Consider the following 22,246-nt stretch of genomic DNA (forward strand, 5'->3'; position numbering starts at 1 on the left):
ACACACTGTTACTGCCATTATCTGCTCTGTTTTAGTCCATTGAGAGAAATAAAATTATGAAATGCAAAGACCAGTCCAACAAAATGAAATGACCGTACGGTAATCCTTAAATTTGGGAAGACTGAAATTACAGAGAATATATGTGCATAGATTCCCCAAAGTGCCCCTACTGCAGACACGGCCTGCGTCTACACTAGGTCTGGTTAAAGCTCTACACCCCTGCCCCAGTGTAGACGCAGGCCAGGCCTGCACTAGGGGCACTTGGCCTGGATGCTGTCCCAGCAGCACACTCCCAGAACGGCCATAGCTATAGCATAGTGTAGGAAAACCATCCCCCGCGAGTGAAACAAGCGACATCAATAACAGCATGAAGGTGCTGGGACAGCTGTGTTCACAGGGGCCTTCCCCCAGCACAGCTGTTTGAAGAGAGCAATTTGACATGGCAATTCTGTGGTCATTTTTGTTCTTCATTACTAACTCTGCACTGGCCGTGTGTCTCTAGGAATGCGAGGCACCTTTTACGGATGCACATGTCTGACCCTGGCAGGTTTGTCAGCTCGTCAATGCAAGTATTTGGGGAGGGAGGGAAATGTGGGTTCAAGCTGAAAGGCTCCAGCACCAACCTTTGCTTCCCTTTAAGGAGTCGCTGGGGCACAGTCATCCATCACAGCTCAGTGGGGTGAGGACGTCACTCTGCACTGCACCTTCTACCACACACCTGGGGTAAAACTCCAACGACTGAACATCACCTGGAAGATGCAAAGAGCTGAGGGAGCAGATCTCCTAGTTCACAGCTACTATCGGCACATTGACCTGTGGCAGGGACAGCACAAGGCTTACCGGGGTCGGACACAGCTGTACCGAGAGAGATTCCACGAAGGCAATGCTTCCCTGAGACTCATGGGTGTGCGCTTCCAGGATGAGGGCTCCTACTTCTGCTACGTCAACTCTGAGCTGGGAAGCTGGTCTGAGAAGATTTCACTTATGGTGCTAAGTAGGTTTCCTTTTCCTGTGTCCCTGTCGTAGCAGCTGAGACACAATCCCTCCAGGCCTTGTGAACAATGCGATTACCCAGCAAAGCAATGTCTAGTTAAACCTCTATCCCCCCTAGTGCAGACGCAGCCCATATCTGGGCTAGGAGCGCTTTGCCGTGACTTTCAGCCACTATGTAGCCTTATGTTTTCCCACATAGGATTAGCCCACACAAGCACAGTGCTTGCCTTTGTCCCCTGCTAGCGGCTGTCTCACATAAAGGGATACTAGCCTGTTATGGGTATCTGCTATTGGAGTTGTTCTTTCAGCTCATGTGACCGAAGCACAGGCTTTAGTTTGAACGGTTCTTGGTTCAAATCCCATCACAGCCACAGTTGGTGATGTTTTGTGGATGTGAATTTTGAGGGAAATGGTATGTGGGTGCAAACTTTTGACTGTACAGAAAATGCGAAGTAGGATAATGCTGTTAGTCTTCTCGGTAACATGGAAGGTCTGTGTGTTGTTGTGCGTGTGCTGAGTGAGTATTCTGTGTTGTGCATATCTGTCATGTAAGTGTGGTGGGTTGTGAGTGTTGTGAAGGCAGTGTGTTTGGTGTGTGGTGGGTGTGTGCTGTGTTGTGTGCATGTTGTGGGTGTAGCAGGTTTTGTATATGTTACTTTTGCTGGTTGGGTTTCTATAAAATAGAATGAAAAATGTGACAGAAATTGCTTCTGGAACTAGGGTAAATAATTCTGAGCCTTGTTTTTCTTGAAGGGGAGAGAGAAATGGACACCCCTATCATAGCTCTGCTGGGGGAGGACGTCACCCTGAGCTGCCCCTTTGAACTCGGATTAAACCTCCAGCCGCTGAACATCACCTGGAAGAAGGAAGAAGCCGAGGGACCAGATCTCCTGGTTCACAGCTATTGTCACGGGATGGACAAGTTGCAGGAACAAGATGTCGCTTACAAGGACAGAACACAGCTACATCCCGAGAGATTATCTCAGGGAAATGCTTCCCTGACATTAAAGAGGGTTCGCACCCAGGATAAGGGATTCTACATCTGCCTCGTCAAACCTGAACTAGGAAGGTTTTCTGTGAGGATGCAAGTTACAGTAGAAGGTATGGGACAACGTACAGTGCAGGGCTGAGGGGTTCTCCTGCGCTTGAGAGAAGCACTTGAGGTTAGCTACCTCAATGCACCTTAACCTTTTCCCTTACCTCGCTAGACCTGGTCAAGGTTCTCCCTGTCTCCCCTTAAGGTCAGTCTGAGCAGCTCACACCCTGCTGGCTTCTAAACATCACCATAGCCACACAAGGAAGAGGTCTTGCAGAGAGTTCAACGGAAGCTGCTGCTTAATGTGCAGCGGCAGCAAAAAAACTAACCCGATATGAGGCTGCAGAAGGAATGGGAAGGAAACTCCGGAGAATATGCTAATAGCATCCACAGTAGTTTTCTGGGAGTTTTTATTTTGTTTTCTGTTTATCTTTTACAGGCTCTGTGAGTGACCAGCCGTCACCAGCTCTGTACTGTATCTTCTTTTTATCTCTGTTATTACTGATAATGTTTATTATCAGTATTATCTACCATCTTTCCCGGCTGCGGAAACTAAGGATTTTTCAGACTTGGTCCCAACAGAAACAGCAGGAGGGCAGAGACCAGCCTGAGTCGAACTCGTTGACAGACAGTGAGTCAGAAAAGTCACACACATCCCTGACACCACCTGCCAAGTCCCACCAGGTGATGCTCAAGACATTTTTGTTTCCTTCCTGTTTGCATATGTTGGGGGCACCATGGAGATGGGTTGTTGGGTACATGGAGGATTCTTAGATAGTTACAAATATTTGATTTTGCTTCAAATTGCGGCACGGTTTCCTGGTTGATTTTGTTATGGAGATTGTTAGTTATTATGGAGCAGCGGCAGCCATGAGACAGACATCATGTACATGGCGGGGGGGGGGAGGGTGATTGCTGGATATGGGGGGAGGATAGAAAAAGTTGAGCTGCAGGAGGAGGCACAAACCACACTGCGTTAATAGGGAAACAAAAAACTATGAGAGGAAGGTTGGCCTAGTGGTTAAGGCAGCAGGTTACGCTACAGCTAATCTGGGTTCAGTTTGTGGTTCTGCTGCTTATAGCAAATCACGTTGGAAGGGATTTTCAAAAGTGCATTTCAGTAGAGATTTGTGCTCCTGGGTCCTTCAGGTGCTTCTGGAAATGCCACCCTTCAACTCCATCTGTAATGTGGACTGTGTCTCACAGGAGGTGGCAAAGATAATTTCACTAGTGATTGGGAGATGCTCGGGTGCTATTGGGAAGGGGGGCCGTGTGAGTGCCCAGATCGATGAATCCAGCTGGCACTGAACAGATAGTCCATCGCCTACCAAGTGCCAGCTACGTCACATGTGATGCATTTAGGTCATCGGGGGAAGAGTGAAATACACAAAGGTAGCCTGGGGCTGTAACAAGATGTTAGTTTCACAGAGAGTTCCCTTTCTACGATGCCAAACAATTCCTGTGTCGTGCACAGCTCAGCTGCGGATCCATAGCTCCTAACGCAGATGTTCTTCCCTCTCCCCAAATACGAATCTCCTCTAGACGACAGACTTGAACAGACGACCCTATGGACAGGTTACCACCAGATGCCGTGGAGGCTCTCGTCTTGTGAAACCGGATTCTCATGCTGACACAGAGTCTTCAGGCTTCTTAGGTAAAATAACATGTTTTGCGTGCTTTGCAGTTTTATAACCAAGTCACCCATAGCATTAGCAACACTTGATGGTTACCTGAGTTAAGATGGGACAAAGCCACCAGTTTATTAGGATGAGGAATCGTTCCAGCTGGTACAAGAGAGAGGACAACAGGCCAAATCCAGAACTACATCGATTTAAATATCCTGGCCCTGTGCACTTCGGTATATTTGGGATGGCAAATCAGCAGATCATGGCTCAAAATTTCAAAGGCGCCAAAGTGACTTAGGAGCCTGAGTCCCATTTTCCGGGATGCCTGAGGCACTTTGGAACCTAATTCTCCTTGACTCTCAATGAAAGTGGAACTGATTTAAGTGAAAGGCAGGGCTACTTCTAGCATCCAGGTAGTGAGGAGGAGGGAGAATTGAGTATTTGGGGGGGCCCTGGGTATTGCTATTTAAAAACATATTTGACCCCTGGAAAATCTTTGATGTTAAGAATTTTAAAAAGTAAAATTTGGCTCCTGTGTCAGTATTTTGCTGTGACTTATATAAAGGATGGAGACTCTTCAATCTGCTGCAGTTCCACTGCTTAACACTGGATAACTTTGTACATATAATGGGCTTTCTGACGATAATTTAGGGGCCCTTGAAAATTGTTTGTTTTTGGGAGGGGAGGGGGGAGAAGACAAACATGGCAGGCATGGTGAAAGGACAGCCAGGCCCCACAAGTCCAGAGCTTCTGGAGAATTCAGTAAAGATGTGAGTGCTTTGCTGAATCAGCATCATGAAGCGCTTGAGTGCTCACATATGACAAAAGCAGCCTTCATGAAATGTCATCCAGATCTTGTTGCCTTCCGGCCCTATTAAATGTAGCTTCAGGTTCATGCATGAGTTGGTTTTGATTTCATGTTGCCTGTGGAAACGAATCTATCCATAAATGAAATGTGTCATTTCCTTTCCTTAAGGTTGGCAGCCAGAGAGGCATGAACACTGGGGAAGAGCTGCTACAGATGCTGTTTGGGAAGAGCGTGCCATGCTCTCTGATGGAGACGTTGCAGAACTGAAGGCTGCTACTGAAACGAAAGATCCACCAGGGCTGACTTCTGCACTGCAAGAAATCAGTGAGGTGGTAAAGAATGCAAGGCTCAAAGTTGCTGTAATTGGAGAGACGGGATCTGGAAAGTCATCTTTTGTCAATGCCACCAGGGGTCTGAAAGAAGAAAGTACAGGTGCTGCCGAGACCGGGGTGGTAGGAACGATGGTGGAGCCAAAGGCATATCCACATCCTCAATACCCCAACGTAATGCTATGGGACCTGCCAGGTATTAGGCCAATGAATTGTCCATCTGACGCTTTCTTTGAGCAGGGTAACTTTAGACAGTATGACTTGTTTATCATCATCACCTCTGGGCGCTTCACAAAAACTGATGCCAAACTGGTGGAGGAGATAAAAAAGCTGGGGAAGACATTTTACTTGGTACGGTCCAAAGTGGACTTGGACCTGGTGGCTGCACAGAGAAGAAACGGCAGTGCGGAGAGCACGCTGGAGAAGATCAGAGCGGACTGTCTATCGCACGTGGAAGGAGAAACAGAAGTTTTCCTTATATCCAGTTGGGAGCCTGACAAGTTTGATTTCCAGCACCTGCAGCAAACTTTAGACAATGAATACCAGAGCACATGCTCTGCGGTTGGCTCTGTCAAATAGTTCTTTACCCATTTTGTAAAAGAGAAAAGTGACATTGTCGGAGCAGATATGGGGCCAAATTCCCTACCGGTGTAGCTCCAATATTTGCCATCAGACAATTTGGCCCATGTCATATTTATGTGATTCTCTGCCAGCAAAATCAGGTGCTCACAATTTGTTATGAGTCCGACAGGACAGGGCGTCACCGTTCTTCGCCCGCTTCCCTGTTGTTCTGGGGTAGGGCTGGTGTGATGGTTTGGGGATCTGGCTGCAGGCTTCTCAATTCTGGCTGAGTATGAAATTGTATTACCATGTCATAGAAAGTCTGTCTGTGCGCGGATCCACCTTTCCTGACAGGACACGGAGCAGGTACCTGCCGGCGACTGAGGGCAGTGGGAAGGCACCGGACGTTCAGCGATGGCACTTTGACCACAGTAGCTCTGCTAAAGAGTAGGGGCAGCCTATGGGAGGAAAAAACAGCTCTATTTTACCTGGCCAGAGCGAGGGGAGCAGGGGCAGCATTTAGGTGTGTGCGGGGGCGTTGCCTCACCCTGATTTTTGTAACAACAGCTGGAAGCGACATCCTCGCCCCCTCCCCCTCCCCTCACTGGCCTGTGCTTGGTCTGGACATTTTGTGCTTGGTCTGGGGGTGCTGCAGATTTCACCAGGCTCTGCCCCTCACCGTCACACTGACGTGTTACACAGCAAGCTGCTTGTGACCCCAATACACACAGGGCTGCTCAGGCGGGGGGAGGGGGCTGCTGCCCCAGGCACATTCATTCAGGGATAATTCTCCTCACAGACAGCCCAGCTCTGGAGGTTTCAGGCTGCAAGAGCAGCGCTGAAGAGTGACCCCCTGGAATCGTTCCCGGTGGTGAGGAAATAAGTCAATGCTGTCACCCCACAGATCTTCTTTACATTGCACTTCAAACTGCCCCATTTTTACCAGCACTCTAATGTTGCACCGAATGGCAGCACCCCCGAGTGGTCATTTATTCTGCCATTTAATCCCACGTCCCTTTGCCTGCAGTGGGCTTTGGTTGGTCAGTTACCAGGTAGGTGCACAGAGGCTGCTACACACACGTGCTGTGAATGCCTGGATCTCACCACATCTCCCCAGCCGGGCACTTTTCTAGGACCTTTTCCCAGAATGCCTCTGAGGAGCTGCTGGTTGTTTGTCTGGGCAGATACAAGCTACTGCTGCCCTCAGGCAGCCATTCTGTAGCTGTGTGTCTGCTGTGCTGTCTGTCCTTCTCTTCCAACTTCTCTTCCAACTTCCCAGCCCCAGCGGCGGGCAGCCTGAACACCCCCCGGCTCAGTGCTGCCCTGCCCCAACCCGCCCCAGGGGCAGCCCAGCTGGTCTGCCCCAGCCCCCGGATCACCGCCGGCCCGCACCGCACTGCCCCACGCCACAGCCTGGGTCCAGCCCTGGACTGGCTCTGGCCGGCCTGCCCCAGCCCCCAGAGCCCTGCCAGCCCACGCCGTGCCGGCCTGCCCCAACACTCCCCCAGGTTGGCTTGTGGCCGGCTGGCCCACGAACCCACCCCGGCCCCGGGCTGGCCGGTTCACACCCAGCCCCCGGAGCGCCACAAGCCCACAATGCGCCAAAGCGGGGCCAGCCAGGCTGTCAGGCCTTCCCTGGCCTTGTTTACCGGGTGCTCCTGCCTGCACCCGGCTTTCAGCGCCACGGCAACGCGCCCCCCTGGGTCCTTGGGCAGAGGTTGCCTTCCGCAGCCAGGGTGAGGGGAGCGGCGGGCCACTTTGACAGCTCCTTGGGCCACTTTTGGCCCCCGGGCCACAGGTTGGCAAGCCCAGTTCTAGACCCATGTTCTAGATCCTGTTCTAGACCCATGCTGTGACATCCCCCATGTAACTACACACGAGAGCGGGACTTTTTTTGAGGTTATTTTTTTTTAAAGTTTGGTCCCTCAGCTACTTTTGAGCCATCGTTAATTTATTCTCCTCCTTCATTTGCTAATTAATGCACTTACTTCCTCTTTTATCTCCTGATTGTTCTGAGTTTACAAATAAACTTAAAATATGGCTTTCATTGGTGTTTGTTTTCACTTTATACAGGAATTGGGTCCAGCACTCCTGTCCGCTACACTTCTATCTTATTACGTGCAAAAAAAATCTAGACTCTGAAATGGAATCCCTGGAGGGGAGAAAAGACATAGCAAAAATAAAAGATCTGCGGCAGCAGGTCTTAGCGCCCAGGTCAGTGGCATCGGTTTGTGCTGCAGGGCTGTAAATAGCCATGTAGACGTGCCCGCTTGGGCTTGGTCCGAGGCTCCGAGACCCTCCCCACTTGCTGGGCTTCAGCTGACCCTGGCTCTGAGACTTGCCGCTGTGGGGGTTTTGTTGCTGTGTGGATGGACCCGCAACGTGTTGTTTGCTTCGGTCTTACCACAAGTCCTGGGGGATAGTTAAACAGTGAGCCAAAAGGCTCACATGCCTTGGGGAGGAGTTCTGGGAGAAGGCGTTTCAGGTGCGGGGCAGTCTGACGAGTTAGCTCAATGTTGCCCCCTTGGGGTGAGAGCAGGTGACACTCACTTCATATGTTGTTTTTCAGGCGACTGCAACCCTATAGTCCGGGTCTGGTCACTGCTCTGGCTCTGTTTGCTTAAAACACCTGGGGATCCAGGAGCCCAGCTGCTTGGGTTCCCCTCCAGCGGGGTGGCAGGAACCGGAGGCCTGACTGGGATCTGGGACAGGTCAGAGCAGCTCAATCCTACCTTCTGCTAGTTCAGCTCTGCTGGCCAGTGTGGTAGATGGGGAAAGAAGGCCAAGAATCCATCCGTGGACTCAGGTGCCACAGGTGCTCAGGGCCACAGGTCCGGTGCTCTCAAACGGCTCTGGAACAGTGCTTGCGAGTGACCCTAGGGGGTTGACTCCCTCTCTCTGGAGGAAGCCCCTGGGCTTCACTGTCTCCTGGGACCAAAACTCGGCGCCTTCAGCAGCCCTGCCTCACTCCGTGAGCTCCCCTCAGCAACTTCATCTGGGCTGGGCACCTGGGGAAGACTTGCACACCGAAGGGAGCCGTGCACCCCTAATTTCATCAGTCTGGAGTGGCTCTCAGCCAGCGGTGTGGAAGCAGAAGGTTTGTTTGATGTCTGGACACAGCATGGAAAGTCCTTAGTTAACGCAGAGAGGAGAAAGTTACAGCACAGCCCATCTGGGTCGGGACCAGAGCCCTCCGACCTCTTTTCAGTCCCTGTCCAGAAGTGTCTCCTGCTTCCCACAGCCCACACTTAACACCCCAAGGGCCCCTCCGCCGTTCTTTGTTCTTGTTGCCAGGAAACAGTCACCTGGCCCTCCTCCACAGCCCTTGGTGCTCCAGCTAGTCACAACGGGCTAACTTCCTGCTGGGGGCAGCCACCTGAATTCACAAGAGATGCTGCTGACCTGATCACCTGGCGGGGATCCTGAAGGCAGCCGTTCCTGTATACAGCCTCTGGAGCAAACACAGACTCCTTGGGTCTCCTGAGTATAGATATGATGTAGTTAATTTTTTGCTTTGTATCGAACTATCTATGAAATCCTTGCACATTAAACCTTACTGATCTGCAAATCAGGTGTACCATGTCTCACTGGTAACTTGATCATAAAGTGCCTGCAACAGATCCTTACAAAGAGTAAACTGCCTTCCCCTTTTAACTATGCAGCAATAGGGGAAACTGAGGCACACACAATACTCATACAAAACATTATGTCAATACTGTGACAAAGTGGGATTTTTTCTTCTATGCCCCAGGACAAGGGAATTCTTCATTCTTCTTGACTCCTCGGAAGCTGGGACAACATCACTAGCAATAACTAATTTCAAAGCTTTGAATGGGTTGAAAAGGTTGGCAACAATTCAGAAACCCTCACTGCTCAAACTGTGTGTGGAAACAATGAAGAGAGGAGGTACTTTAAACATAACTTATTCTTCCAAAAAGCAAAGAGGAAGCCTGCACAGAATACAATATTGTCCTGTGCTTAAACATTTCTAGTGATCCCTCTGCTTCTCCTGGATAATGTCATGGAAAGCAACAGTTAACTGGTCTGTTTGCAAATCAGACCTGGACAGTAAACTCTGTACAGCTCAGGAATTCAGCAGGTGTAGCTGCATCACCTTCTCAGGTCAGGTCTACACGATAATGTACATCGGTGTAAGTACATCACTTAGGGGGTGTCAAATCCACACCCCGAGTGACGTAGTTACATCGACCTAACCGCCAGTGTAGACAGCGCAATGTTGGCAGGAGGCTTCTCCACCCACATGGCCACAGCCTCTCGGGGAGATGGATTAACTATAGCGATGGGAGAAGCCCTCTGCTGTCAGCATAACAGCATCTTCACTGAAGCGCTACAGCTGCAGTGACGCAGTGTTTTATGTGTAGACCTGCCCTCGTTCTGGCGTGAGAAGTGCAGCGGTTGCAGGGTTTGCTCTGATCCCACCCACACAGGTTATGCACTGGTACGACTGCACTGACTGCAGAGGAGTTACTCCTGATTTACAACGGGGTGAGCGAAAGGGCAATCAGCTCCATCCACCGCAGTGGAGTTACTGCACATTGACACCCGTGTGACTGATGGCTCACAAAGAAGGATTTTCAAAATGCTATAACTTGACCAAATCAAAATCAGATTTCACCTGGACACCTCCTGGCTGCATTGCTGAATTTCTGCTCTGTACTTCCACCTTTGACCTGGTCTGTATAAAACAAAACAAACACATTTATAATAACCAAAATGTACAGTTTTAACTGTCTGTTGTCAGAGAAAAGATAAAACTGTTTAATTGCTTACATTTTCCAGGAAAAAACATTCACCCTCAGCTCACAGCCAGAGCTCTGTGCTGGTGGATTGCAGGCAATGCAGTGATGAGCGGGATCGATGGACAAGGGTAGAAATAAGAATGTCAGACACTAAGCAGCTCCTTGGTCACCTTATGGGATGGAAAGAATTCCAGTCCCCTCTGCTGGCAGGAGCAGGTAGGACAATGTGGGACTCACACACACACGGATCTAAACCCCTGAAATCCATTTAAAAGCGGCGGTGTGAAGCCCCTCCACTCAGGCTAGCCATGGCTGTGCGGGCACAGAACTTGGACATGAACTGCAGTGTGTTGTTTCCACACACCCTCCAGTTGAGCTTAAAGTTGCTTTCGATTTCACTCTTACTCACCGACTTACAGGAAGAGACAGAGAGCAAGAGATATGGCTGAAAAAACACGCAGGAATTATCCTATTTTTCTCATTTTTTGGAGACGGACCCAGTAAAGGAAGCTCTCAGGGCTGGAAGGTAAGAGATTTTCTGCTCCAGTGTAGGTGGGTGAAATCGATTCTGGTGTCCTCTTAACTGCTTCTTCGGAATCCTGTCTGTCAATTGAAGGCACAGCTGATTTTAAATGGTTGCTCTGAGGGGCAGGGCATGCAGAAAACAGCTTCTAGATACTCCTAATTTACCATCCCACAACAGTGTGAGACCTTCACCCTGATAAACCAGCTGAAGGCAGCTCCAGGAGCTTTTTGTTAGCATTGAACAAAACTTTATATTTTGTGGATGTGGAGGACATTAAAATGCTTTGTGAATTTCAGTTGGTTTTGCCAGTTTGTTCCTTTGAGGGGGGAGGGCTGGAATGGGACACCCTAAATGCTGCAGAAACCTGAAATGTTTTGTCCAGATTCCATTTTTTGGCCGGAAGCGACTTTTTGTTTCAAAATTTCCTCTGATTTTTTTTTAATTTCCAAAATGACTAGGAAAAAAAAAAAAAAAAACTGGCAAAACTGAAATGAAACGTTTCCTTCATCCCAGAACAAAAACAATCTAAAACTGACTTGTTGATTAGCTGAACATTTCCAAAAGTTTTGTTTTCGGCTCAACCCCAAATGCTCCCCCTCCCCCCGCACATTTTCACAATTGCCAACAAACTGGGCAATCTTTCATCTTCCCAGCTGTATTACCCCCCTCTCTCCACAGCGTGAGAGGGAGGCAGGGGGTAGCTACACAGGAGCATGGGGAGGAAGCCTCATGGTTTATTGACCTCTCTCTCCTCTTCCCCAGACCTAGTGGGGCAGGGCAGGTGCCAACTGCAGGGTGCTGAGAGGCTGAGGCTCAGTGGGTGCTCAGCACCCAGCAGGATGATCAGCCGTTGGCGTCCTGCACCCATCAGCTATTTCCCCCACCCAGCTGCAGCTCAGCTCAGTTTGATCTAATCAGCTGTTCCGACCACGCCTGCCTGCTCCCAAGCCATGTCCCCTCCCCGCTGTGTAACAACAACAAAAAACCGTAGGTGCAGCCAGGGAGCGCTGGGCCTGGGCACTGTTCAGCCCCTGCTCACCCTCACCGTCCGCCCACGTGTGCACACACAGGTAGGGGTCTGTCCCTCCCTCGTACACGCACAGCACATGTGGGCAGACGGCGAGGGCGTGTGGCTGCGGCTCCCAGCCAGGCTACGACCCCAGGCAGCAGGAGCAGGCGAGTCGGGGGGCAGTGGTGGCCATCGGGGCGCCTGGAAAATTGGGCTCCCCCAGCAGCAGACCTGCAAGACTAGCCTAGGGAGCTGCCGGGGGTGGGGAGGGAAGGGAAGCCCCGGACGGGAGCCCAGCAGAAGTCGGGTGGGATGGAGGGAATCCCCACTGCCTATGAAGGGGGGAGCCCTGCTGCATGGGGAGAAGCCCGGGAAGATGGGTGGAAAAGCCCTGCCGGAAAGAGAAGCCGGACTGGTCCTCCAGGCGGGCGGGGGGAACTAAGCCCTGGAGACCCACTGCAGAAGGCTGGGGGGAGGGGCGGGGTAGGGAGTCCTGGCCTGGGCCCTTTTTTTCCCCTGGGTTGTCCTGGTGGAGCTGGGTGGGAGAAGCGGGTGGACCTGATGGCTGGCAGCCCCCACTCTATTCATTAGGGACCCATCCTCTCCCGAAGCCAGGTGAGAACCCAGGCGTCCGGGCTCCCAGCTCCTGGGTGGAGTGGGGGAGCGGGGCCTCGGGGGGCAGGGTAGGGCACCCACCAGCAAAACTAAACGTCAGCACTGCTGTGTAGGGGAGTCATTGTTTAACACTGAACAGTTAAAGGAGGTGTGGGTGGGTTGGATACAGTCTAATCCCACTTCCTTTAAGACCAAACAGAGAAATGCCATCAAGTCGGACGTAGGACCTCACTTTGCTTGACCAAAATATAATAGAAATAATAATAAAATAATTAAGGGGCAGATTGCCGGCTGAGGTCAATCAGCTGTTACTCCATTGAGGACAATGGGGCCAGATCCCCAGCTGGGGTCATTAGTCAGAGCTCCACTGGGGTCAGTGGGGACAGATTCCCAGCTCAGTAAATCAGCCACAGCTCCAGGATCTGGCAGGTACAAGGATAGGGTCATATGGGAGATTAATTCCTTTTATTGTTAGTAACGGAAATATTTGTTTTCCTTTTCTAAGACTGGCGGCTGAGGCCAACTGAGCTACTCACAGGAAGTCTCAGTAAAAATACAGCAACTGATCCAGTACTGGCTGAGAATAAATCTCCCAGTATGAGCGAAGAAGAATTCAAGGCTGCTATCAAGGAAGGAAACCTTAAAAAAGCAGCTTCAATGGCAGAACAAATTACGAAGTCACCGGGATTATTTGAAATTGCTATCACAGGAGAGTCAGGCTCTGGAAAATCATCGTTTGTCAATGCCTTACGGGGCTTGGCTGATGATGATATAGGAGCCGCTGAGGTTGGGGTGCTAGAAACGACAGAGTGGTTGACCATACATTCACATCCTGAATATCCTGATGTTTTCTTATGGGACCTTCCAGGAATCGGAACACCAAATTTTCAGTCAAACGAACACAAACTGACTGCTGCAGACTCAATCTATGATTTTTTCTTTATCATCACTGCTACGCGCTTCAGAGAGATCCACGCCAACCTTGCACGGAAGATTCAGGAGACGGGGAAGAAGTTTTATTTTGTGCGCTCCAAAGTGGACCAGGACTTGGGGGCTGAAAAGAGGAAAAAAAACTATAGTGAAGCGAGAACCCTGCAGCAGATTAAAAAGGACTGCACAGACCATCTGCGAATAGCAGGGGTGAATGACCCTCAGGTTTTTCTCCTCTCCAGCTGGGAACCTGACAAGCATGATTTTCCCCGCCTGAAGGAAACGCTGGGTAAAGAACTACGCCAAGCTATGTTGCAAAAGCTGCTTAATACCTCACGCCAGACCCTGCAGGAGAAGAAAATAGCCGTGCAGAAGACAACATGGAAACCAGCTACCTTGTCGGGTGATGGTACTGCTAGTCCTCTTCCAGATCTTTCTCTCATTGCTGACACTGCAGTCTTGTTGAATTGCATGCGAGATTACTGCAAGGAGTTCGGCCTGGATTCTGACTCCCTCGCTGCACTCCCTGAGCACGTTGGGAAGCGTGAGGAAGACCTGAAGGCCGTGATAAGGTCTCCACTGGCCACAGAAATAACAAGTGACCTGGTAATAAATCTGCTGGCAAAGTCCGTGGGTGGGGGGGTGAGCTATCTGACTTACCTTGCCTGGAGTGTCCCGGTGATTGGCTCACTGGTTTCTGCAAAGGTTTCATTTGGCACCACAATGAGCATGCTGGATAATTTTATAAGCGACCTTGCTGAAGATACCCAAAGAGTCCTGACAGTGGCTTTGGGGGGAGAAGAGAATCAATTTGCCTGCAGTGCCAGGGCCGCCATTTAGGTAGGGCAGGGTAGGGTGTTTGCCCTATTCTGATTTTTCCTAACAGCTGGGAGTGATGTAGCTGGGCTCCTCTTCCCCCCTCCCCTCACTGGCCTAGTCTTTGCTCAGCCAATCAGAAGGCAGCGGGTGGCAGAGCCAATAGCGGGGCTGGGAGCCTCTGCAGCACTTTTCAATCTGGAAACAAACCGGCTCAGCCGGTGGAAGCCAGGCCAGCTCTGCACAGGCTGGGCTTGGTCTGGGGCTGCTGCAGATTTCACCAGGCTCTGCCCTCACCCTCACACTGACGTGTTACACAGCAAGCTGCTTGTGACCCCAATACACACAGGGCTGCTCAGGCGGGGGGAGGGGGCTGCTGCCCCAGGCACATTCAGGGATAATTATCCTCACAGACAGCCCAGCTCTGGAGGTTTCAGGCTGCAAGAGCAGCACTGAAGAGTGATCCCCTGGAATCTTTCCCGGCAGTGAGGAAATAGGTCAATGCTGTCACCCCACAGATCTTCTTTACATTGCACTTCAAACTGCCCCATTTTTACCAGCACTCTAATGTTGCACCGAATGGCAGCACCCCCGTGTGGTCATTTATTCTGCCATTTAATCCCACATCCCTTTGCCTGCAGTGGGCTTTGGTTGGGTCAGTTACCAGGTAGGTGCACAGAGGCTGCTACACACACATGCTGTGAATGCCTGGATCTCACCACATCTCCCCAGCTGGGCACTTTTCTAGGACCTTTTCCCAGAATGCCTCTGAGGAGCTGCTGGTCCTTTGTCTGGGCAGATACAAGCTACTGCTGCCCTCAGGCAGCCATTCTGTAGCTGTGAGTCTGCTGTGCTGTCTGTCCTTCTCTTCCAACTGGTCAGTAACCTCAGCTCCTCTTGTGCTCACTCTTTAACACTTCTGAGGGGGCCAGAGTCTCATAGACCTGAGCACCTCTGTGAATGTCACTGCAGTTTGCTGTGTAAGGGTCTATGAGCCCCACACTGGAATTTAGCAGGTGTCTTGGGCTGGCATCTCTGGAGGAAGCAGGACCCTGAAACAAACACAGCCCCAGGGCCAGTGGAGAGAGGCCAACTCAGGTCAGGCTGATTGACAGGGCGGGCAGGCCAATGCAGGAGCCAGAAGGGTGTCGGGAGCCCCGCTCTCCATGTGAGCTGAAGCCGCCTGTGCCTGGGCAGAGATGGGGGCTGAGCTAAGGACAGAGCAGCTGGCGGCTGGGAGAGGAGCGCAGAAAGCTGGGCTGACCCGACCCACAGCAGCAGAACCAGAGGGGCAGCCCAGGGAGCCGATCTGAGCACAGCTGCTCTCAGCGGAGTGAAGCAGGAGCTGGGGCTGGAGCGTCTGGAGCCGGGTGCGGTGAGCAGCTGTGGAGAGCAAAGGGGAACTGGGGGGCGAGTGGCCACTGCCAGAGAAAGTGTCTGAGTCTCTGCATCGTATCCAGGCCTGGGCAGGGGCCTGCGAGGTGTGACACAGACTGTGAACCTCCCGCACACCCCAGGACACTGTGCGTGGTGCCCCGGGCCAGGGGGCAGCGCTGGGTGTTTCCCTTCACCTGTCTCCTCTTTTCTAATTTTTTATTTGATGTTGTTAAAAAAACCAAAGTCATAAAACCAGAGACTACAAAAAAAATTCCAAACTCTTTGTAAAAGGCTGGGTATGGACTGAAAATAGTTCTCAGACCAAGATTTCTGTGCGGTGTTTGCAAGCCAGACATTGGAGCACTTAATTCATTTCACTTTCAGTGTCCTAGTAAGAGTAGATTTACTTTCATTGTCTACACTTAGAGAAATGCAGAAAGTAAAGCACATAAATAGTTACCAACTGCATTACATTTTTAAAATTCTTTCATTTGCAGTGGCCTAAATCAGTGTTGTCATTATTGTCTGCCTAGTCAGATTTGGGATTGGGAATATTTTGTTGTATTATCTCCTGATTGTTCTAAATTTACAAATAAACTTAAAATATGGCTTTAATTGGTGTTTGTTTTTACTTTTATATAGGAATTAGGTCCAGTGCTCCTGTCAGCTACACTTCTAACTTATTACTTGCAAAAAAAACAGAGTTTTCAGTTTTCAGGTGCCTAAATAGCCCGAAATCATGGTTAAAAGTTGCCCCTCCCCCCACCAAAATCTGAAATGGCACCTCTGTGTAACGCATGGAGAAAAACCATCTCAACTGGAGGCAGGTGTGACACAGAGGGAGCAGGTGCTAGCTCATGCCAAGACGCTAGGCCTCAGCTGAGCACTGCCAAATTCATAGCTGGAAACCAGTCAGTGTGTGAGCATTGCTCAGCTAGCGCCTAAGCTGATACACCGGTGTTCACTGTGCAGCTTTACGCGATGCTTGTAACTTGCTGCCTGCGTTAATCTCACGGATAATCTCCGTCTCCCGTTCTGCAAGGTAATACTTGAGTGTTTGCTCTGTGAAAACGTTTCCTCTAACACTAGAAACCGAATCAGGAAAAAAACGTCGCCAGGTGTGAAATCCTGGTTTGCCCCAGGAGGGGTCTCTGCTATCCGCCAGGAAGGTCTATTGAATCCACGTGAGCCATTGTGGGACATCACAGAGCAAAGATGCTGCTGATGGCTCCACAACCCCACAACACACACACACACACACACGAGAGGGGGAGGTGCAGAAACACTCGTCCCATCAGGTTAAACTCTGGGGGAAGGGAGTAAAACTGCCTGACATGAACAATTATCATCTTTCTACGGCTTGGACTCTCAAAGGGCAGGAGCCACGTAGCAGAGGTTAGCCTGGCTTAGCCCTAAAGGGTGTAGAGAGCTGACACGTTACCACGGTTCCACACTCACCTTCTGTGCGTGCGTTTACCTGCGCTCATCCTGTAAATGAAGAGCTCTGTCCTTTCCTTAGGCCTTGTCCACGCTAGGAAAATCCATCGACACATCTTATGTTCACTTTTAGCCACCGCTTTAATTACAGCGGTGGCTGATGCACACACTGCTTTCCTGTGGGCTTCTCCCCCACTCCCTGGACCCAGGGCCCCAGGTGGTCCCAGCTGGTGGCAGTCGCCCATGTTCTGGGAAGCTGGGTAGCAGCTGCTGTGTCCCGCCGGGTCCCAGCTCCCAGCTGGGAGGAGGGTGGCAGACGTCTGCGCCCTGCAAGTAGGAGGCAGCCTCCTGTGGCTTTGTTTGGAGCCGGGCGGCAGCCGCCCCATCACACAGCCCCTCCACCGCTCTAAGGGGACACAGTATCGACACTGACCCTGTGTCGCCCTAGCTCTGGTGACAGAAGCCCTACGCTTCTCATCGAGGTGGTTTTATTTTGTGAAAACACAAGGCAGTGTTGTCGGCGGGGAGGTGACTGGAGTGTGTACACCAGCACTGCTCTAGTGTAGACCAGGCCTTCGTTGATAAACCCTTGGTGAGTTGAGTACAGGATTTGCTACAAGGGTCTTCGGTGCGAGATCTAAAGTGCAATTGACCTGGGGTAAGTGACAAGTCCTTTGGGACTGGGAGTGACCTAAATACAGCTGTGAGTTTTGGTGTAAGTGACCATCTGTCATAAAGGCAGCTTGCCAGGGTGGCAAAATCGATCAGGGTTCCCAAGGGGACTGTCTGTGAGTCCACGATTAGCCTTTTACGGTGCCTGAGGAGTTGACACTTGATATTTGGTTGGTGAAATCGAACACAGAACTCACAGCTAGTCCAGGGTTTGTGCCCTGTTCCTGGCACTTCGGCTTGCGGTTGGTACGTCTGCCCTGGAGTCACTCCAGACAGCGTGACAGCAAGACGCCAAGTGCAAGCCTAGGCTACAGGGAAAGTTGCATCAGTTTAACCAAAATCCCTTTTGAATGTGATTTCGTTAAACTAGAGCAAACCTCTGTGAGGGCACCTTAAACTGGTTCAAGAGTGTCTTAGAAACACGCGGCTTAATTCGTGTGTCATAAAGGTCTCAACTCTGCGTCTTTGCAGTAGTGAAAAGCTGTGCATGAATTATGCAGGCCACTCCAAACTCCGGCTGATAAAACTTGTATTCTGCATCTTACCAAAGAAAAGGTTTTATAAATCTTTTTAAGCAGACCCCTCACCCGCCAGACTGAGTCTCGTTATTTTTTTTTATAAAAATAAGTCTCTAGTGGCTGTGTCTTAAGTATAGACCAGGCTTCAGTCAACACTACGGCGCCCATCTCGGTACAGACCCCTAGCAAAGATGCCGAGAGGAGTTTTTGTAGGAACGTCACCTCCTCAAACGTCGTTAGCAAAGCACCCGTCCATCGGCACAGCCGAATCCCCACATTGCTGTGTTGGCTCGGCGGGTGGCTTTTTCACATCCCTGGCTGAGACCTGGTCTATGCTACGGAGGACAGTCGACACAGGGCAGCTTATGCCGATCTAACTATGGAAGTATCTAACCTTAAATTTCGCTCCTGCCAACGTAACAGCTCCTGCTATGCCGACTAAGGCCTTGTCTACGCTGGCACTTATGCCGGCAAAACCTTTGTCGTTTGGGGTGTGAAAAAACACCCCCTGCACGACATAAAAGTTGCCGGCATAAGCTCTTGTGTGGGCAGTGCTAGGACAGTGGGAGACGCTCTCCCGCCGACACAGTGACCGCCACTTGGTTCGGTGGTTTTGTCGACGGGCGGGAAAGCTCTCTCCCGTTGACATAAAGCAGCTCCACAAGTGCCCTCACAGCCTGTACCGCTACAGCTGTGCCACTGCACGTTTTAAGTGTAGACTGGTCCTTAATAAATCCACCTCCATGAGCGGCGTGGAGGCCAAGTCGATGTAGCTAGGTCCATGCGGTGTCAGTGCAGACACTGCGTTGCGCACATCGCCTGTTGCCGGCTTTCAGAAGTCGTCCCACAATGCCCCACGCTGACAGTGCAAGCGCTGTAATTACTGCGACGGCTGTATGCCGGCATAAAGGAGATTGACTTAGTTTGGCAGTGTAGACATGGCCGCACATGGCTAAGTTTTAATTGTAGACCAAACCTAAAGTTGCAGAGAACCTGAAACCATCTGAGCCTGACCCCACTGCGGGCCAGGCATTGTACGTAAGCCCATGGAGGAGGGGGAACACAGCCCCTCCAGGATCTAGGAACAGCAGCAGGAATGGGGGGGGGCGGTTATTAGGCATATTCACCCCAGTTGCACCAGCTCCCTGGAGCCCAGCCTGTCTTGGGAAGAGTTGGCAGGACTTTGACCTACTCCTGGGGGCTCCTGTTCTTGTTCTGTGCTGACAGCTGTCATAGGCAATGCGTGGCAGGGAACATACGGGGTCAAGCGCCCCTCCAGATTTCTGCTTGGCCTGCCGGGGGGGAAGGGAGAGGGGTCATGCTCTCCTGCTGCACCCGCCCCCTGCATGTTGGGCCTCTATCCCTGGCAGCCAGGCCTGGCGGGCGGGGGAGAAGCAGATGCCGCAGCTTCTCCAGCTGGATTCAACCTGCAGCCATGAGAGAAGCGTCTCCGTCCCGCTGCCTGTCCAGGCCTGGCTGTCACGGATGGGCCAAATGTCCCAGGGGAAGGTGCAGCGGGAAGGATGGAGGCAGACTCTCCCCCCCCGCCCCCCGGCAGGTAACTCTGGTGGGGTGGGGAGAACGCGGCGGTCCCCAGGCTGGGTGCAGGGTTGGGGGTCACTGGGAAGGCGCCCGGCGCAGGTTCACTGGCTTCTGCTCAGCCGGGGCTGGCGCTGGGTCCCCAGCCGGGCCCAGAGGCACGTGCTCCCCGCTCCTGCGGTCCCAGCCCCCCAGGAGCTGGTGGGATTGGCTGCCCTGGCCCAGGGAGGTGGGGCTGAATGTTCCTCCCAGAGGAGACGTGTGGGGTAGTGGTTGCCAACTTTCTAATTGCTGAAAACTGGACACCCCTGCCCCGCCCCCTGCCCCGCCTCTTCCCCTGAAGTCCCGCCCCCTGCTCCATCCTTGTCTCTCCTCTCCCTCACCTGTTGCTCACCCCCCTCTCCTGGGAAGCTGGCATGACTGAGCGAGGTGGTGCTGATCCATGAGACTCAGAGCTGCACGAGAGGCTGAAAAGTCACGGTTGTTCTTTGCCTTTTGAAAAGCTTTTTTCTCACACTCGATTCCTTTTCTACAGCAACGTTCTCCACAGAGACATCCTCTCGCCGTAGGAGTGTTCACTACACCCACCTGCTCTGTGGCTCGGCTTTCCCCGCACACGCAAACCTAAGGAGCAGATTCATTGGGGTTTCTACAAACACATATTGACACTGACCCAGTGGGCATCTGTTTGCAATTGTGTCCTAATCCCTAGGGCTGGGCTATAGTAGAAAAGTTGTGCTGTCTTAGCGAAGTGAAGCTGAAGTTCGTGTCGTTAAATAGGTGATGCCCCCTACAGAGATGCACTTAACCCCATTTAATCCTTGTTTAGCCTGTGCTAGTCAATTACTAAATTAAACTAAACTGGTTTAAGTGATGATTAAACAGGTTTACACTAAGCGAGCGGTACCACCCCCACTAACAGCCAAAAACAAAGTTCAAAAATCTTGCTAGAAATTGGCTAAATGCCCCCACTTCTATGTGTTATTAGATCCCAAAGGGCACAGGAATGTGAGGTTTTTCTCAGGGTGAGGGCAAATGAGACGTTCCACAAACCTGTGAAAGGAAAGTTTCAGCTAAACAAACAAACCTGCCCTGCTAAAACAACATCCCAAGATAAGGCCAAACAAGCCTGACAGTATGTGTAATTCTGCCATAAAATGCAGCAGGCTGCTGCTTGGACCCGGCCCATTTTCCATCATCCGAATCACCTGGTTTCTGTTTCTGAATCTTTAAATTGGGTTCAGATGTTCTGGCTTCTGGCAGGTTATGCCCGGTAAGGTTTGTTTTGTAGAAGTGAAGTCTGGTTCGGTGTCTAAATAGATCTTTGACAAGCTGGCAAGCGATTTTGAGTTGTTTTACGTCGTGTATTTTAAAACAAGCATTTAAAACATCGTCTCTAGACTCAGCAGCTCAGAACGTTGTGTGAGTAGAAATGGATTCATCCACCTTCTTGATAACGCGCCAGCAACAGTAACCTTGCCCTGCTGCCCAAAGATGTGGGGGCAGTAACTGGCGTGGGGGGGCACTAGGATTTGGGGGAGAGCTGTACGTGTCACTGGGGGTGCTGGGAGTGCAGCGGGAGCAGTGACTGGCATTGATCGGGGGTGGGGGGCACTAACTGGCAGAGAGGGGGCACTGCAGTTGGGGGGACCACTAGCTGGCAGCACACAGGAGCGGTGTGAGTGTGTGTGTGATGGGGTAGGTGGTAACGAGCAGCGGGGGTGCGTGTTGTGGGGGGAGAGGCGGTAATGGGCAGTGGGGGGATGCATGCTGTGTTCAGAGCAGAAGTGGGGGTCGGTCCCAGAGCGAGAGGCCGGGACGGAGAAACGGGGCACAGCGGGGCGGAAGGGAGGGCGGACAGCCAGTCACTGCTCTCTGTTAGCCGCAGCAGGTGGGCAGTGGTTACCGGCTGTGCAGATCGGCCACTGCCAGGTCCCCTTTTCGACCGGACTCAGGCAGTCTGACTTGTGGGGGACTTCACAGCATAGGCAGGGAACGGAGCAGCCTGGAAAAGCCCCGCTCAGGAGGGAGAGAGGCGCAGGTCTCACCCAAGCAAGGTGACAGCCGGGGAGCTGAGAGCTGGGCCACAGAGGGGGAACACCAGCCGAGAGCCGCGCCGGGCACGCCTGGTCGAAACACGGGATAAAAAGCGGCTTGTGCTGATTCAGTGTGGGCCAGGCAATTTTTCATTTACGTAAGGGGCCGTCCCGGATAATACGGAGCAGGTGGCAAGGCTGCAGGTCTGGCTGCTCAAGCACTGCTTGCCTGCGAGTCACGGTGCACCGGGCCCAATACCAGCACCCGAGACGTTGGGTAGAGTGGACAGCCCCACTGACCGCTGGGCGCCTGTCCTGCAAGCAAGGGGTGTGACTGCCGCTGACGCTTTAGTCTAGCTACTCGGGTCCCGGAGCAGCGGAGGCACGGCGGCACACGCCGTATGAGCCCACAGAGTATCCCATTAAAGCCTGCTCGGATACACCCATGAGCTGCAGTATAGACGCACCCCGAGGGCGGAAGCAGAGTGTCCACACAGGATGTTACTGCAGGGTGGTTCTTCTGCAATAGCTGTTCCGGGCTATTTCCCCAGATAGACAAGCCCTCGGCTGACATTCAGCCCAGATGAAGCACGGTCCTCGTTAGCATCATTAATAAACAGGGGAAGCAATTTTGTAGGTGAGAGGTCACTGAGAGTCTG

At 51.7% G+C, this 22,246-nt stretch overlaps 2 protein-coding genes across 2 annotated transcripts; both read left to right on the top strand.

Moving 5' to 3' along the window:
* The first annotated feature begins 656 nt into the window (after positions 1 to 656).
* Positions 657 to 7,434, top strand: LOC137143928 (uncharacterized). The gene is made up of 5 exons (XM_067534006.1): positions 657 to 994; positions 1,747 to 2,094; positions 2,469 to 2,713; positions 3,572 to 3,683; positions 4,631 to 7,434. The coding sequence occupies exons 1-5, from the start codon at positions 757 to 759 to the stop codon at positions 5,368 to 5,370; spliced, it is 1,683 nt and encodes a 560-aa protein (XP_067390107.1). The 5' UTR covers positions 657 to 756; the 3' UTR covers positions 5,371 to 7,434.
* A 5,425-nt stretch (positions 7,435 to 12,859) lies between these two features.
* LOC137143929 (interferon-inducible GTPase 5-like) lies at positions 12,860 to 16,022 on the top strand. The gene has a single exon (XM_067534007.1). It carries the CDS (start codon positions 12,860 to 12,862, stop codon positions 14,030 to 14,032), a length of 1,173 nt encoding a protein of 390 aa, XP_067390108.1. The 3' UTR covers positions 14,033 to 16,022.
* Positions 16,023 to 22,246: the final 6,224 nt, after the last annotated feature.

The sequence above is a fragment of the Emydura macquarii genome, unplaced genomic scaffold (genome assembly GCF_026122565.2).
Source record: "Emydura macquarii macquarii isolate MOO-44397 ecotype Brisbane River unplaced genomic scaffold, CSIRO-AGI_Emac_v2 contig_3350, whole genome shotgun sequence".
In the NCBI taxonomy this organism is placed as follows: Eukaryota; Metazoa; Chordata; order Testudines; family Chelidae; genus Emydura; species Emydura macquarii.